We start from the raw sequence: 14,414 nt of genomic DNA on the forward strand, positions 1-14,414 counted from the left end.
AAAAATGATAAGATATTTGATCTTGATTTGTATCCAAAAAGGTATTAAAGTAGTAATATATATGAATATATATAAGTAGAATATATAAATATAATATATCTATACACTTAAAATATTAAAAATTAATAAATTTCTATAAATAAATTAATTTGATTTACTTCAAGAATGTTTTATCTTTCATATAATAATTAAATTAAATTTTAAACAAAAAATTATCATAAATATATCATTATTAGTTACATTTTTTATATCATTAAGTAGAAAAAATAGATCATGAGTTTCCAAGTATGATGCATTATTATTTGATATTATAAATTTTATCTTCATAAAATCCAATCATTGATATTTACCATATTTTAATGGGATTGTTTTCCGATTATTGAAATCAAACATAGTTAGGCAAGTTTACAAAGTAATCTTTGAAAAAAAAATTAAAGCCGATGTAAAAAGTTTTCAAAATGGAACAAATTTTTATTTTTTATGAATTGTAAATGTAAAATTATTTATATATTTGTAAAGTCAAGTTAATTGAAGAAATTTATGTTTTTTTTTTTAAAAAAAAAAAACAACTTTGAAATAAGTTTTTTTTTTTTTACTTTTTCCTAAAAACTGTTTTTATTAACTCAATCAAATATGTTTTTTTTTTAAACAAAAATTGTTTTTTATAATTTAGTTCCCAAATACATTTTTTTTTAAACCACAAAATATTATTTTTAAAAACACTTCCTAAACATACCTTTGGTTTCCCAAATATTTCAAAAAGATCACAAAATAAAAACTCATTCTTAAAAAATTCAAAATTAATACATTTTTAAAAAAAATAATTAAGATTTTATGTAATTTTCCATGAAGGCATTATTTTTAGTGTTATTTAATTAAAAGGGTGATGGACAACTCAAATTTGAAAATTTAACCCTTTATAATTTTTTAACCTCATTTTAATAAAAATACTTTCACTTTTTTCTTATAAAAATAATTGTTTCTTTTAAAATTACGTGTAAATGCTTAAAATGAATAGAGATATTATTTGAAAAATATGTTACTTTTCAAGTAAAACTATGAAAATTGTTAAATTTATAAATATGATCATTATTTTATCCTGATTAATCCTTTTTTTTTTAATAAATTATTTTTTAAAAGGTTTTATTTTGTGGTTATTTCCGAATGTGTGTACGAAAGGAAATGGGATTGAATTGATTGAATTGATTATGCCTCTTTAAAACAAAGAACCATCGGTGGAATTGGCTTGCATTATATGGCCCCACACTATGGGATGGATGTGCATGAAGGGCCTCAAAAGAATGCATCATCCGCCCCAATTTGCTGAAGCCCAATCCAAGCCTCGAGCCTGGAGGTACCATCTCTGTATACATTTTGCTCCTCATTTCTGATGTGGAATTCTCTTCCACAAAGATTAGAAAAATCATAAATCCAAAAGCACACCACCAGGACTTAGAACTCTGGTAAAGCTGCTCTTAGTTTCATAAAATGCATATTACTTATATATACTAGTTTATAAAATAAAATTTCTTAGTATATATGTTATAAAATAATTAAAATAAAATTATTTTAAATAGGTTAAATTTAATTATAGTAATTAAATACAAAAAAATATGAATTTGTAAATAAAATTATTAATATTTTAAATAAAAATGATTTTAAATATATATAAAAAAAAATTTCTTTTATATTCTCTAATATATCTAAATTAAATGCATTATATCTTTCCGTATATATCAAATTTTTTTGTTAAAATAACTTTAGTATATGTATTATTATTATTATTATTGAGTTTTTCCTAATATTTTAATGATTTTTTTTTATTAATTTTCATCCACTAATATTTTGTGTAAAAATAGTCATCGACATATCTGTAAAATCTAAGTACTAATATATCTTTAATTACTAATATTTTTATTATTACTTATATGAATATTACCATGACAAACATTTCTATCGTTGTATGAATGACTTATAATAGATTAAAATAAAATTAACTTCTCATTCATAAAACATATTAAGTAATAAAATTATAAAATTTAAAATTTAAAATTAATAATATGCAAATAAAAAATTAATGAAACGTGAATGAATTAATAATAAATTTTGTTTCAATTTTGTTAATAATTAGATATTATAATTGTTGGGTTGGATTATTTCCTTCTTGTGAAGGAAAGCCTAAAGACCAAACATTTAAGACTTCTTAGGCCTTAATATATAAAAAGGAAGAAGAAACCGCTTTCTCTTCTTCTTGTTCATCTTTGCAACCCTAGGAGGAGAGTAAGAAGAAAAAGGAAGAGAAAGTTAGAGAGAAAAAAAAAGAGCCACTGAATTTTTGAAGTTAGAGAGAAGAAAAACGCTAATTTCTTTTCTTCTTTTTACTGTCCAGATTTCATCAAACGGCCGATCCCGCTTCGTGTGTGGTCCAATCGACCTGAAATTTGAAAGAGAGATTTTCAACTCATTGATCTCTAATCTGAATGGTGGAGATTGAATTTGGAGTTCAGGAAGGTTGTTGTTTCAGTCCTTGAACAGTGCGTCTTTGTTGTTGAATTTTTTCTCACCCGGGCAGTTCTGATCTTCAGCTTTAATCGAGATTAATCCGTGGTCTGATCGAGATGATTTTTGGTTGGCACGTTCTTAACTCATTGATCTTCATTTTGAACGATGGAGATTGGATTTGAAGTTTGGAACAGTGGTGATTTGTGTCCTGGAACAGTGACTCTGTTTTGGTGAGATCTCTCCATTGTTTTATGCAAGTTGTTTTGTATTTGCCAAGACTAATTGTCTTGAGATATGGTTGATGTAAATCTCTAGTTTCATCTAGAGAGAATTGTGTAACCCATTGATTATATTAGTAGAGGGTTTAAGTGGTCTAAGGGTCCCGTGGTTTTTACTTCTCACATTTGGAAAGGTTTTCTACGCTAAAAATCGTTGGTGTTCATATTCTTGTTGCATTGGGTGAATTGTTATTATTCTATTAAATTGATTCCTATTAGGTTCTCACAAGAGGGGATAAAATCTGGTTGTGCATTGTTTGCGTTTATCCCATCAATAATTTTATTATAATAAAATAAAAAAATATTAACATATTTACATTTTATTTTTAACATGAAACTATTAAATAAAGACACAATCATAAAATATTTAAAAAAAATTAATTGTCTCTATATAATTTTATTTTTTATAATTAGTTTTAAATTTAATAATATATAAATTAAATATTTATAATATGATACTTGCACTATAGTCTGATCATGGTTTAATCATCCATCTTACTATTAAATTCGTATTTCAGCAACTTTTTTTTATTTAATGAAAGAAAATACTTGAATATTGAATATCAAGGTGTTAAAAAAATAGTTAGGGAATATAAGGAATTGATGATAAGTACGTTTGAAGATATCATAGCTAATTATTATTTATACATGTGGCCTCGTGGTTGGTGTGACAATATACAAACATGTTTGGTATGACGGGAGTAGAAGGAATCAATCCATTGAGCTTTGTCCCATAATTTTGTCCTAAATATAATTCATTATAAATTCGGTTATATGCTAGCAACTTGGCATCATGACCAGTTGGTGTCACTAGTCATCTCTTGTCATCAGCCGACATATAAGTTGTATATACAAATAAAACAAACTGGAAAGATTTGTTCAATGTTGTATTTTGGCATTGGATGCATGACACTATGTTCCAACCACCAGTAGAATATTAATTGCTTGCTTTTTATATCCCTATGTATGGTTATGTCTTGATGAAGATATAACCCTATATTCGGTTGTTGGAAGATTTGATGAAAATGTAATAGAAAGAAAGAAGGAGGAAAAATAAAAAATTAAATAAATAAATAAGTGAAGAAAAATAAAAGATAGATTTAAAGTTAATAAATTATTTTTCTTTTCTTTATAAAGGTTAATTAATTTAAAAATACATTAAAATTTTTATTAATTTTAATTATATTTAAATTTTTATGGTATTTTTGTTTTTATAATAAATTAAATATGAGGAAATCATTTCTCCTAATTTTTTTTTTCATATTATTTTCAAGAAACCAGATGTAACTTTAGATTTTTCAAGCAATTCTAACAATTATTTTGAAGTTTCTTATCCAATCAAAAATTGACATTTTTGTCTCATCAAAACAAAAAGTATGAAAGTTTCCTCGCTTTAAACTACAAGTTTTCTAATGGTTTAAGCAAATTATAATTTTTTTAAAAGCTTAAATTTATTGGATTTTGGTTTATAATGTATATTATGTTTTTTGATGCCCTTCCTCACGGGCGAATACCCATAAACAAATAACTATAAATTGAAAAATAAATATATGATAAAGCTTAAACACGTGATCTCTAGTTAAATGAAGCTTTGGCACCATATTAAAATACCATTATATAGTTTTTAAGTAAAACAACTTCTCCATGTGATAACGTAAGACCACGAGCAAAAGAGATGGAGAGACGTAGAAACTGTCAAAAATTAAAAACATATATAGGATGTAAATAAAAGAGTTTAAACTGTTGTTCGGTAAGAACTATATTCATGTTTTCTTAAATTCCTCTACTTTTTATCCTAAATTATAATTTATTTTACTTACACGATACTTCTTTGTTCTTGGGGAAAATTTTTTGGAGGCATGTAGCAACAAGGCTCAAATTATAACATTTTTTGTTGTCTTCCTTCCCTTGTGCCCCACCTTGAAGTAATAGTGTCTTTTTAATTATTCTTTTAACACGTATTGTTGTTCATTTGTCAATGAGATTAAAAAAAAATTAAGGAAAACAAAGAACAAATCTTCTCATTAGTCTGTACTAAAAAACCAACCAAATTAGGGATGCCTTAAAGTCTTTAAACCAATCCATTTTTCATCTTAAAATTATGAATATGGCGGTCTCCGAACCTAACTCAATCTAGTGTCAAGGGTTGGATGGTCCAAGTATCCTAATCAAGAGTAAAAGTCAGTTTTTTCGCTCTTTGAAGTCTTCATCATTATCATTTCTCAAATCTTTTTCCATTTCCCAATGATATTTCCCCCCTTGATTTCAAATAATCAGTTCTTAACTTTGAATTTTAAGATGTTATGGATTTGAAGCCATACCTTGTACCCATGTTCGACCATCTATAGTATTTTAGAGAAAGTGGAAATCTGATGAAGAATGTATTCAAAATTTATAAAATTATTTGCAATGAAGATGCTCATGTACTAAACATCCATCTACTGTCAAATTTGATCTCATTTGCCTTTCCCAAAACACAAAAACATATATAATTCCCTTGTTTTCTTTTCTTTTATTATCTGCCTCAAGAATTAGGACAACATTGAGATGCCTTATGGTCAAGCCAACCAACTATCCAAAATTCAAATGGGCATATATTCCAATGGTCACTCATTGCTTGATAGGGAAAGGGAATGACCCTAATAATTCATTTTAGGAACCACAGGTATGCCCTGAATATAAAAGAGGATGCAGATTTGACCATTCTAGCAAAAACGAAAATATGAGAAACATCTCATGATAGTTTTGAACCAATGCATTGCCTCCTTCCAAGTTCTTCCATTACCCATATGGGCTATTTTGTTTATCATTTGATAGATCCTATTTAGCACATCACGTGTAAAGAATTAGCTCAATTTGAACCATGTTAGTTGTATGATTGTAAGGCCTTAATGTTGAAACAGTTTATGCTCATAAATTCAATGGGGCTGATCATATTTAATCGATTGTTTGATTGTACCTACAAGTTTCCATACTTGCCCTATCTTTGAGCATACACTTACAAAGTTGGTTAATTATCTAACTATGATCATTAAATCAAAAGGTGTTCGATCTCTTAGTGATATCGTGTATACAATTCATTGTCATGGAGGACAAACATACAACATGTGAGAGTGTAAGCATTTAACGAGGTTGAAGCGAAGTCAAGGTCACATTATTTACAGATAAAAGTCGTTCACCAGAGGATGATAAATCTTCACCCTTGTGAGTTGTTTTTGAAATAAATGTAGGCCGTTTAGGAAAAGGAAGAGCAGAGTTGTTACCCAACATGAAAATAATTGTCAACATGGTAGGTTGATCAATTGCAGATTCTTGCACACACAAGAGCCCAATTTGGATGCATCTCAATACTTCATCTGTAGGATATGACTTTTCTAGTGACGAATCAATTATATCCAAGGCTTTGTCTTCTTCCCATAGGTTCCAAACCTGAGAATTTTACCATTATTAGTTTATTGTAAAGAATGAAAAGAAAAAGGTCATGCAACACACATTCAGTTCACTCACATTTCCAACTAAGTTCATGGACGGGTTGTCCCGATAATGAGTGCTATTTTTTCTCCCAGTAATAATCTCTAACAACAAAACTCCGAAGCTATAAACATCGGATTTTGTTGAAAATAACCCTTCCATCGCATACTCAGGTGACATGTAACCACTGTGATAGCAAATAAACCAAACTATTAAAACATATTAACTATTATGTTTCTTTGGCATCTCAAACATAACACTTACTATGTTCCAACTACTCGATTTGTGTTTCCTTCCATTTGATTTCCTCCAAATATTCTAGCCAAGCCAAAATCTGAAATTTTTGGAAGCATTTCGGCATCTAGTAGAACATTGCTTGCTTTTAGATCTCTGTGTATGATTCTTAATCTAGAGTCCTCATGAAGATATAAGATTCCTCGAGCAATTCCGACAATAATTTCAAAGCGTTTCCTCCAATCTAACAATGACCTCTTTGTTTCATCTGGCCCAAAGATATATAAAATATCAATCAATAAAACAATGTTAGGATATACTGATAATGATTTTTATTAGGCAAATAACTTCTCTAAGTGATTATGCAAGAACCTTAGAAGATTAAAGAAATGAAAATGGCAAAGAAGAAATGGTACACACCAAAAATGAAAGAGTCTAAACTTTTGTTTGGCAAGTACTCATAGACTAACATCTTCTCTTCTTCTTGAATGCAACAACCCAAAAGCCTCACAAGATTCACGTGTTGGAGTTTTGCAATAAGTGTGACTTCATTCTTAAATTCTTCTTTTCCTTGTCCTGAATCCTTTGATAATTTTTTCACAGCTATTTCTTGTCCATTATATAGTTGACCCTGATAATCGTCATGTAGAATTAGCTTATTCACAGTTAGAAAAATTCAGCTTAGCGTAATGTTTGTGCAATGAAAGAAAGTCCAACAATTTGAGTAGTCATCACAGATTTGAGAATGACCGACTACCTTATAAACTGAGCCAAAACCACCACGTCCAAGTTCGTTCTCAGAAGAGAAATTATTTGTGGCTGCAGCTATGGTGTTCAAATCAAAGAATTGTAATTCAGAATTGGTCGTACTTTCATCATGTTCCTTAGCTCCCGGAGAGTCTTGCAGCCATGTAGCGCCAGGTCTCGAATTATACAACATTTTGTTTTGTTTTCCTCTCCCTGTCATGGAAGTATAACAATAAAGAATGCTTCTTTGATTCTGGGCAAAATAGATGTGAAAAAAAAAAAAAAAAAAGAATACAATTCCTTAATACCATGAAAGCAAGGAAAAAAAATACTCAACCCCAGATTAATTCACTGGGTAACTAAGGTTAGAAATGTTTGGCTTTTCATATTAATCTCTTCATGTTAATACATGCCCAAGACACAAACATTGGATAGAAGGCTTAAATGAACCATAAGAATTTTTTTTTTGATTACCTTTCATCTTCTTCCTTAAGAACCAATATGTGGAGATCAATAAAACCATAATCACAGTAGCCCCCACCACCAAAACTGCCATCATCCCCTTCTTCGCAAGGAAACCTTTTGACTGCTTTTGATTTTCAGCTAAAAAAATACACGAAAAAAAAACATCATAAATGATCTCATAAATATGGGAGAGAAATCATTCATGAATCCTGACAATTAAATGCTAGCATACCTAGAGTGATGGCATCCACACGCACATATAAATCTTGGCCCCCTTCAGGAAACACTCTTGTATCCACCAAATCCCCATGCCAAGACAAGCACCCACTCCCACTTCCACTCACATTTGCAGCCGCGTATCCACTGCAAGAACACTCCTTCAGGCACCCCTCTCTACACGCTTCCAAGCTCATGTTCATGTTCACACGTGCCACCGATGTATCTGGGGGCTTCACACCTTCCACCTTCACAAACCCTTCCCCGTTCCCGCACACCTTCGCTCCTTCTTTCCTCAGGCATCCCGCTGAGCCGTCTTTCAAGGACCAGTCACGTGGCGACTTGGGCTCGAACCCCGCCAGGCACGTGCACTCAAACTCGGCGCGGCTGTTGTCGCAGTTGCCGTTCAGTCCGCACCTGCCGTACCTGTCGCACTGGTCCCTTGGGACTGTGTAGAAGCTGAACCATTTGCCTTCCGTTTCCTGCCACGTGTACCGCTGGAGATAACCGTCGAGCTCGACCGTCATCCTCGAGAGAACCGACGCGTTGGCCATGACAAACATATAAGAGATTTCATCTTGATTGTTTAGAAAGCTAGTATTGATTATCATATTGTGCATCATCCTCGGCACACCGCTCCACCGGAGACCGTTCCAGTGACCGGTTCTCCATAGCCGCTCTGAACCCTGGTACAGACACAGTTGAGGAGACCCACTGGCGTTAATCCCGAACGAGTTTTCCCCGGTTCCTGGGTCGGTTGGGGACTTCCAAGAAGTTAGGAACCTGTTGAAACCGGTTCTCCGATTCAGTCCGAGTTTCATGTGGGGAATCAAATTATCTGTGGGATAATCAAAGCCTTGCCACACAACCCTCTTGTCACCGTTTTGGATCAAGACTAGGTTTCCGGTATCTAACAGCTGAGCCACAGTAGGGTTCACTGATGAGATGGAAACGTTTGTGGACCATACACGAGTGTTTCCGCGGTGCAGAAGGAGGTTTCCAGAAGTGTTGATGGAGAGGACTCCGGAGCTATCGTTGATAGGATGGTCTCTATTAAGAACCCATACAACGGTTTGTTCACGAATTGTGTTGTACCAAACTCCAATATATCGGAGTGTAGAATTCCGTGGACTGAAGAAGCCAAGAGCGAACCTGGACTGTTTAGAGACTAGAAGGTCACCATCTCTGAAGGGTTGGTTGGGAGTTATGGTGTCAGTGGAGCTGCAAAGTGGGAGCATAAGGAATAGAAGCAAGTACTGAAGAAACATATCTACAGGACGCATATGTGACTTTATGATAAAGTGATGACTTCCGTGTTACCGATGCTGAGCGCTGGTGGAAGAGACAGAGCAATTCTACAACACAAACTAACGAGGCATACCATGAAGGAACGAGTCATACCATGAAGGAACGAGTTGCAGTTGGATTGAACTAGTGATAAAAGTATGGTTCAAAAGAGGTAATGATATCTACCTAAAACTGAATCGATTTAAGATATTTGAAAGGGTGGAAGAAGACATTTACTTGAAGAGGTGTTTGGCAGTGGCCAATTGCTCAAACCATTCGAAGGTCTCCAACATTTGGTTGTGGGTTCTATTGAGCACAATGATGCTTAATGGCGTTGAAAAGGTCAAGTCAATCTTATTTTATGTTTTTACAAATAGGACCTTGAAAAAACGAAAGGGAGAATTATGTTTTGAGGGTATATGAGCCTCTAAATTAACAAAGGTTCATGTAACTCTTTAAATTGAGCCAAGACCTAATGAAAGTATGGAAATTGAGTTGAAGGATATCATCCTTCGGTATTTCCAAAAATACACTTTGTTAATTTTGAAAAAAAAATTAATATTTTTAAAAAATACTTTTATTTAATTTAATATTTTTGATTTAATTTAATATTTTTTTAAAATAATTTTATGTAATTTAATATTTTTTAAAATACTTTTATTTAATTTAATATTTTTAAAAAATAAATTTATTTAATTTAATATTTTTTAAAAATAAATTTATTTAATTTAATATTTAAAAAAATATTTTATTTAATATTTTTGAAAAAAAATTTTAATTTAATATTTTTGAAAAAAAATTTAATTTAATATTTTTGAAAAAAAATTATTTAATTTAATATTTTTGAAAACTACTTTTAATTAATTTAGTATTTTTGAAAAAAAAATTATTAAAAAAAATTTATTTAACTTAATTTTATAAAATATTTTATATGTGTTCTTAAAGGGTATATTTGTCCGTTACTATTTCATATCCTTCAACTCAATTTGAAGAGTTATATGAACCTTTTGTTAATTTGAAGCACATCTACCCCAAAAATAATTCTCCCAAAACCAAAACCACAAAGGAGTGGGCAGATACGTCAGTGTTGCTTTCCAATTTCGCAATCCCGTCCCCACCCATACTCTTCTGGTCATATCTTTCCATGTTAACACGTTGGACCAGTCAACGCCGGGCGGACGCGGATGATATCATGTGGCCGTCAACACGGGGCGGTCGAAAGTTCCAAAATGTGCTGATATTTTTGCTGCTGAGGGGACTTAAACCCAATCAAAAGATTCAACGTGCTACTGCCCAACCACTAGGGCAAACTTGCCCCCTATTATACGTATAGAGCACAATACTCTAAAATTCATAATATAAACATAATATTAAAATAATATTTTAATGAATAAATTAATAATAATTAATTTATAATCAAATTAAAAACTTTCATTTAATTAATTACCAAAAATATAAAAACTATCATGATAATTTTTTTTATAGTATTTTCAATATTATTAATATATTAATTAAATATTAAAAATTATATATATATATCATTTATTTTATATTATTTAATACAATTAAATTAAATAGATTATAATTTTAATATTAAATATATTTTTAAATTAGACATACTATAATCAAATATCACAATATTATTATCCAATAATATTTGATATAATTTAATAATAAATATACAGTTATGAAATTTATATTTTTTATCATAGCATATAATATTATTATGAAATATAATGAATTATATCATATATATATATATATATATATATATATATATATATATATCAATTTCTTGAACAAAATAACTTTAAAATATATATTATACTTCTAATTTCATTTTTAATAGTTTTTTTTTTTTTTTTACATTCTATAAGTTCTTATTCATTTTAGGTCCATCGATATTTTGTGTCAAAATATTTACCGACATATTTCCGATATATCCCTAAAATCAAAGTACCGATACATCCATAATTACTGATATTTTATCCTTACTTGTGGTCAAGTTTTTCCATGTTAAACGTTAGTGTTGCTTTCCAAGTTCACAATCCCGTCCCCCACCCATATGTAGTAATTAGCCATTTTGAAGAGGAAAAGTTTGAGCATGTTTGATTGGTGTTTTCAAAATCTATTTTTTGCTTTCGAGAACAAAAATTATGAGGTAGAGAATGTTTTTTGTTCTCAAGTGCTCTCCATGTTTTCTAAAGTCCGGTTTTCAGATAATAAAAAAATATTGTTCTTATTTTTGCCACTATTCCAAGAATAAAAAAATAGATGTTCTCAGAGTTTTCAATCGGTATTCTTCACTTCTTCTTTATGTATTCTCATGTCTTGTTTGCATTGAAAATCAGTCTCACAAAAATTTGATATTATTAGACCATTTTTTTATTTCTTGGTCATTTTCATTTCAATATTTTTTGGACATTTCGAGATTTTTATCACCATATGATTTTTCAGATGCATTTCAAATCCAAAACCTCCATAAATTCTAGGATTTCTTTAGAAACCAAACAAAACATAAATAATAACACAAAAGGGCAAGAATGCAAAGATTAAAAAATAATAAAAAATGAAACCCTAACCAATAATCCGTGCATCAACCATATATCTTGATTTTGGTCTTGGTGAGTAATGTTTTGATCTAAAAAGGAATGATTCAACCTCACTGAATAAAGTTTCAATCTTGAAAAAGAAACAAAGAATAAGAGATGGAAGACTAAAAAGAGAACAGTGGAGATAGAGGATTAAAAAAAAGAAAGGAAAGAGATGAAAAGATATTTGATCTTGATTTTTGTCCATGAGGTATTAAAGTAGTAATTCATATGAATATATATATGTAAAATAATAAAAATTAATAAATTTCTACAAATAAATTACGTTGATTTACTTTAAGAATGTTTTATCTTTTATATAATAATTAAATATAAAATTAAATTAAATTTGAAATATTGTTAAACAAAAAATTATCATAAATATATCATTATTAGTTAAGTAGAAAAAATAGATCATAAGTTTCCAAGTATGATGCATGATTATTTGATATCATAAATTTTATCTTTATAAAATCCAATTATTGAGACATTATGTAAAAAATATGTTATTTTTTAAGTAAAAATATGAAAAATATTAAATTCACAAATATAAAAATTATTTTATCATTTTTAATTAATTAATTCTATTTTTTAACAAATTATTTTTAAAAAGCTTTTATTGTGTGGTTATTTTCAAATGTGTGTAAAGGAAATGAGATTGAATTGATTTAATTCATTGTCTCTTTGAAACAAACACCGGTGGAATCGGCTTGCCTTATAAGGTCGGACACTATGGGATGGAAATGCATAAAGCACCTCAAAAGAATGCATCATCCGGCCCAATCTACTGAAGCCCAATCCAAGCCTCAAGTGTGAAGGGAGTGTTAGTGATAACGATAACGATAACGATAATTCAATTATTCAAGAAAACTCAAGTTAGTGAGTTGCGTTTCCGTCAAACCAGTGAGCCGCGTTTCCGAGTTTATCTCCAACGGCTCTATCCTATATTTGAATGTTTGTAATCTATATTTAGACGTTTATTGCTTGTAACAACCTTAGATTTTCTGAGGTTTGATCTGATCTGAATGTAATTACTCTGTTATAAATATACGTATATACGCTGTATCTGGCAAGTTTTTTCTAGAACAGTTTTGGTTTCTTTCATGGTATCAGAGCATCTATAAGCTCACGCTTTACTCGATCCTATGGTTGTTTCATCTAATGCTTTTGCTACCTTTAACCTTCCAGCATAAGTTATTTCCATCAAGCTTGATGGTACTAACTTTCTTGCATGGAGTGCCCAATTAATTCCACTTTTTCGGAGCTATGGCTTGATGGGGATTGTTGATGGTTCCAATCCCTGCCCTCCTCAATATTCTAGTGATGAGCTCTGCAAACAAGGTGTTCTTGACTCTGTCTATGTCGTTTGGCAGTATAAGGATCAAATTGTGTTGGTTGGATTGTCTCATCCCTTTCTCCTTCAATTGTTTCCACTATTTATGATCTGGAAACATCTCGGCTTGCTTGGTAGGCCCTCAATTTGCATTTTGCTGCACCTTCCACTTCTCAAATTTCTCTCATCAAGAGAAAACTTCAGTCTCTTCAGCAAGGCTCCATGTCATGCCAAAGTTTTCTGGATGAAGTCAAATCTCTCTCAGATGAATTATCAGCAGTTGGCAAACCCGTTGAGGATTCTGACTTGATTTTATCTGTGCTCAATGGACTCAACTCCTCATTTCATTCCTTTGTCGCAACATACATGTTGCTTGCAAAGGAAAAATCCACGCCTTTTTCTGACTTTCATGCCGAGCTGCTCAACTATGATCTCATGTAGAAATTTCACAATCACACCATTCAACCCTAGACTGGTTCCTATGCTCTTTACTCCCACAAAATAGTTCTAAACCAGGAACACGTAGTAACAATATCAATTTGTCTCGCTCTTTAGGTACGTCCAAATTTCCTGGCTTAGTTCCATCTTCTTCACCATTTCGGCAGCCTCTACCCCACTTTCCATCTTCATCTTGTCCACCTGTGTCCCATGATTCTCGGTCTCAATCACCTTGTCAAATCTGTAAAAGAGAAAATCACCAGGCATTAGATTGTTACAACCGAATGAACTATGCTTTCAAGGGAGGCATCCTCCAATAGAGTTGGCTGCTATGGTTTCTGAGTCCAATACCACCTACCTGAATCAACTTCAATGGTACGCTGATAGTGGTGCGAATATTCATGTTACCTCTGATGCGGCTAATTTGGCAATTTCTCAACCTTATAAAGGCAATGATACCGTGGGTGTAGGTAATGGGGCAGGTTTGATAATCTCACGTACTAGCAATGCTACTATTAAAACTCCTTCCTCTACTCTTGCTTTAAATGATGTTGCTTATTGTCCTCAAGCCTCTGCCCATATTCTTTCCATTAATAAATTTTGTAAGGACAATAATATGTTATTTGAACTTGCTGGTTCCAATTTTTCTGTGAAGGACCTCAAGACGGGAGACACGCTCATGATGGGGCCCAGTGATAAAGGATTGTACCCGATCAACCTACAACAACTATCATCATCTAAATTTCATGCTTTCTCCGTGACTGTTGGGGTTAAAGCCTTTACCGCTACTTGGCATTGTCGTTTGGGACATCCTTCGTCGTCTACTTTGCATAATGTTCTTCATAATTATTC

General features: G+C 31.2%; 1 protein-coding gene across 1 annotated transcript; it reads right to left on the minus strand.

Moving 5' to 3' along the window:
- Positions 1 to 5,811: 5,811 nt before the first annotated feature.
- LOC100854728 (G-type lectin S-receptor-like serine/threonine-protein kinase At1g11410) lies at positions 5,812 to 9,184 on the minus strand. Its single transcript, XM_010648730.3, has 7 exons — positions 7,930 to 9,184; positions 7,707 to 7,835; positions 7,243 to 7,445; positions 6,906 to 7,116; positions 6,516 to 6,753; positions 6,288 to 6,438; positions 5,812 to 6,209 (listed from the first exon to the last, which is right to left on the minus strand). Exons 1-7 carry the CDS (start codon positions 9,179 to 9,181, stop codon positions 5,904 to 5,906), a joined length of 2,490 nt encoding a protein of 829 aa, XP_010647032.2. The 5' UTR covers positions 9,182 to 9,184; the 3' UTR covers positions 5,812 to 5,903.
- Between the last annotated feature and the right edge of the window lie 5,230 nt (positions 9,185 to 14,414).

This window comes from Vitis vinifera, chromosome 10 (genome assembly GCF_030704535.1).
Source record: "Vitis vinifera cultivar Pinot Noir 40024 chromosome 10, ASM3070453v1".
Classification (NCBI taxonomy): Eukaryota; Viridiplantae; Streptophyta; class Magnoliopsida; order Vitales; family Vitaceae; genus Vitis; species Vitis vinifera.

Coding starts and splice junctions, on each gene's coding strand:
- LOC100854728 (XM_010648730.3), bottom strand. CDS start 9,181: ATGTTTCTTCAGTACTTGCTTCTATTCCTTATGCTCCCACTTTGCAGC. Junction 7,836..7,929: donor TGTGGATGCCATCACTCTAG/GTATGCTAGCAT, acceptor GTATTTTTTTAG/CTGAAAATCAAAAGCAGTCA. Junction 6,754..6,905: donor TTTAGACTCTTTCATTTTTG/GTGTGTACCATT, acceptor TCTTTGGGCCAG/ATGAAACAAAGAGGTCATTG.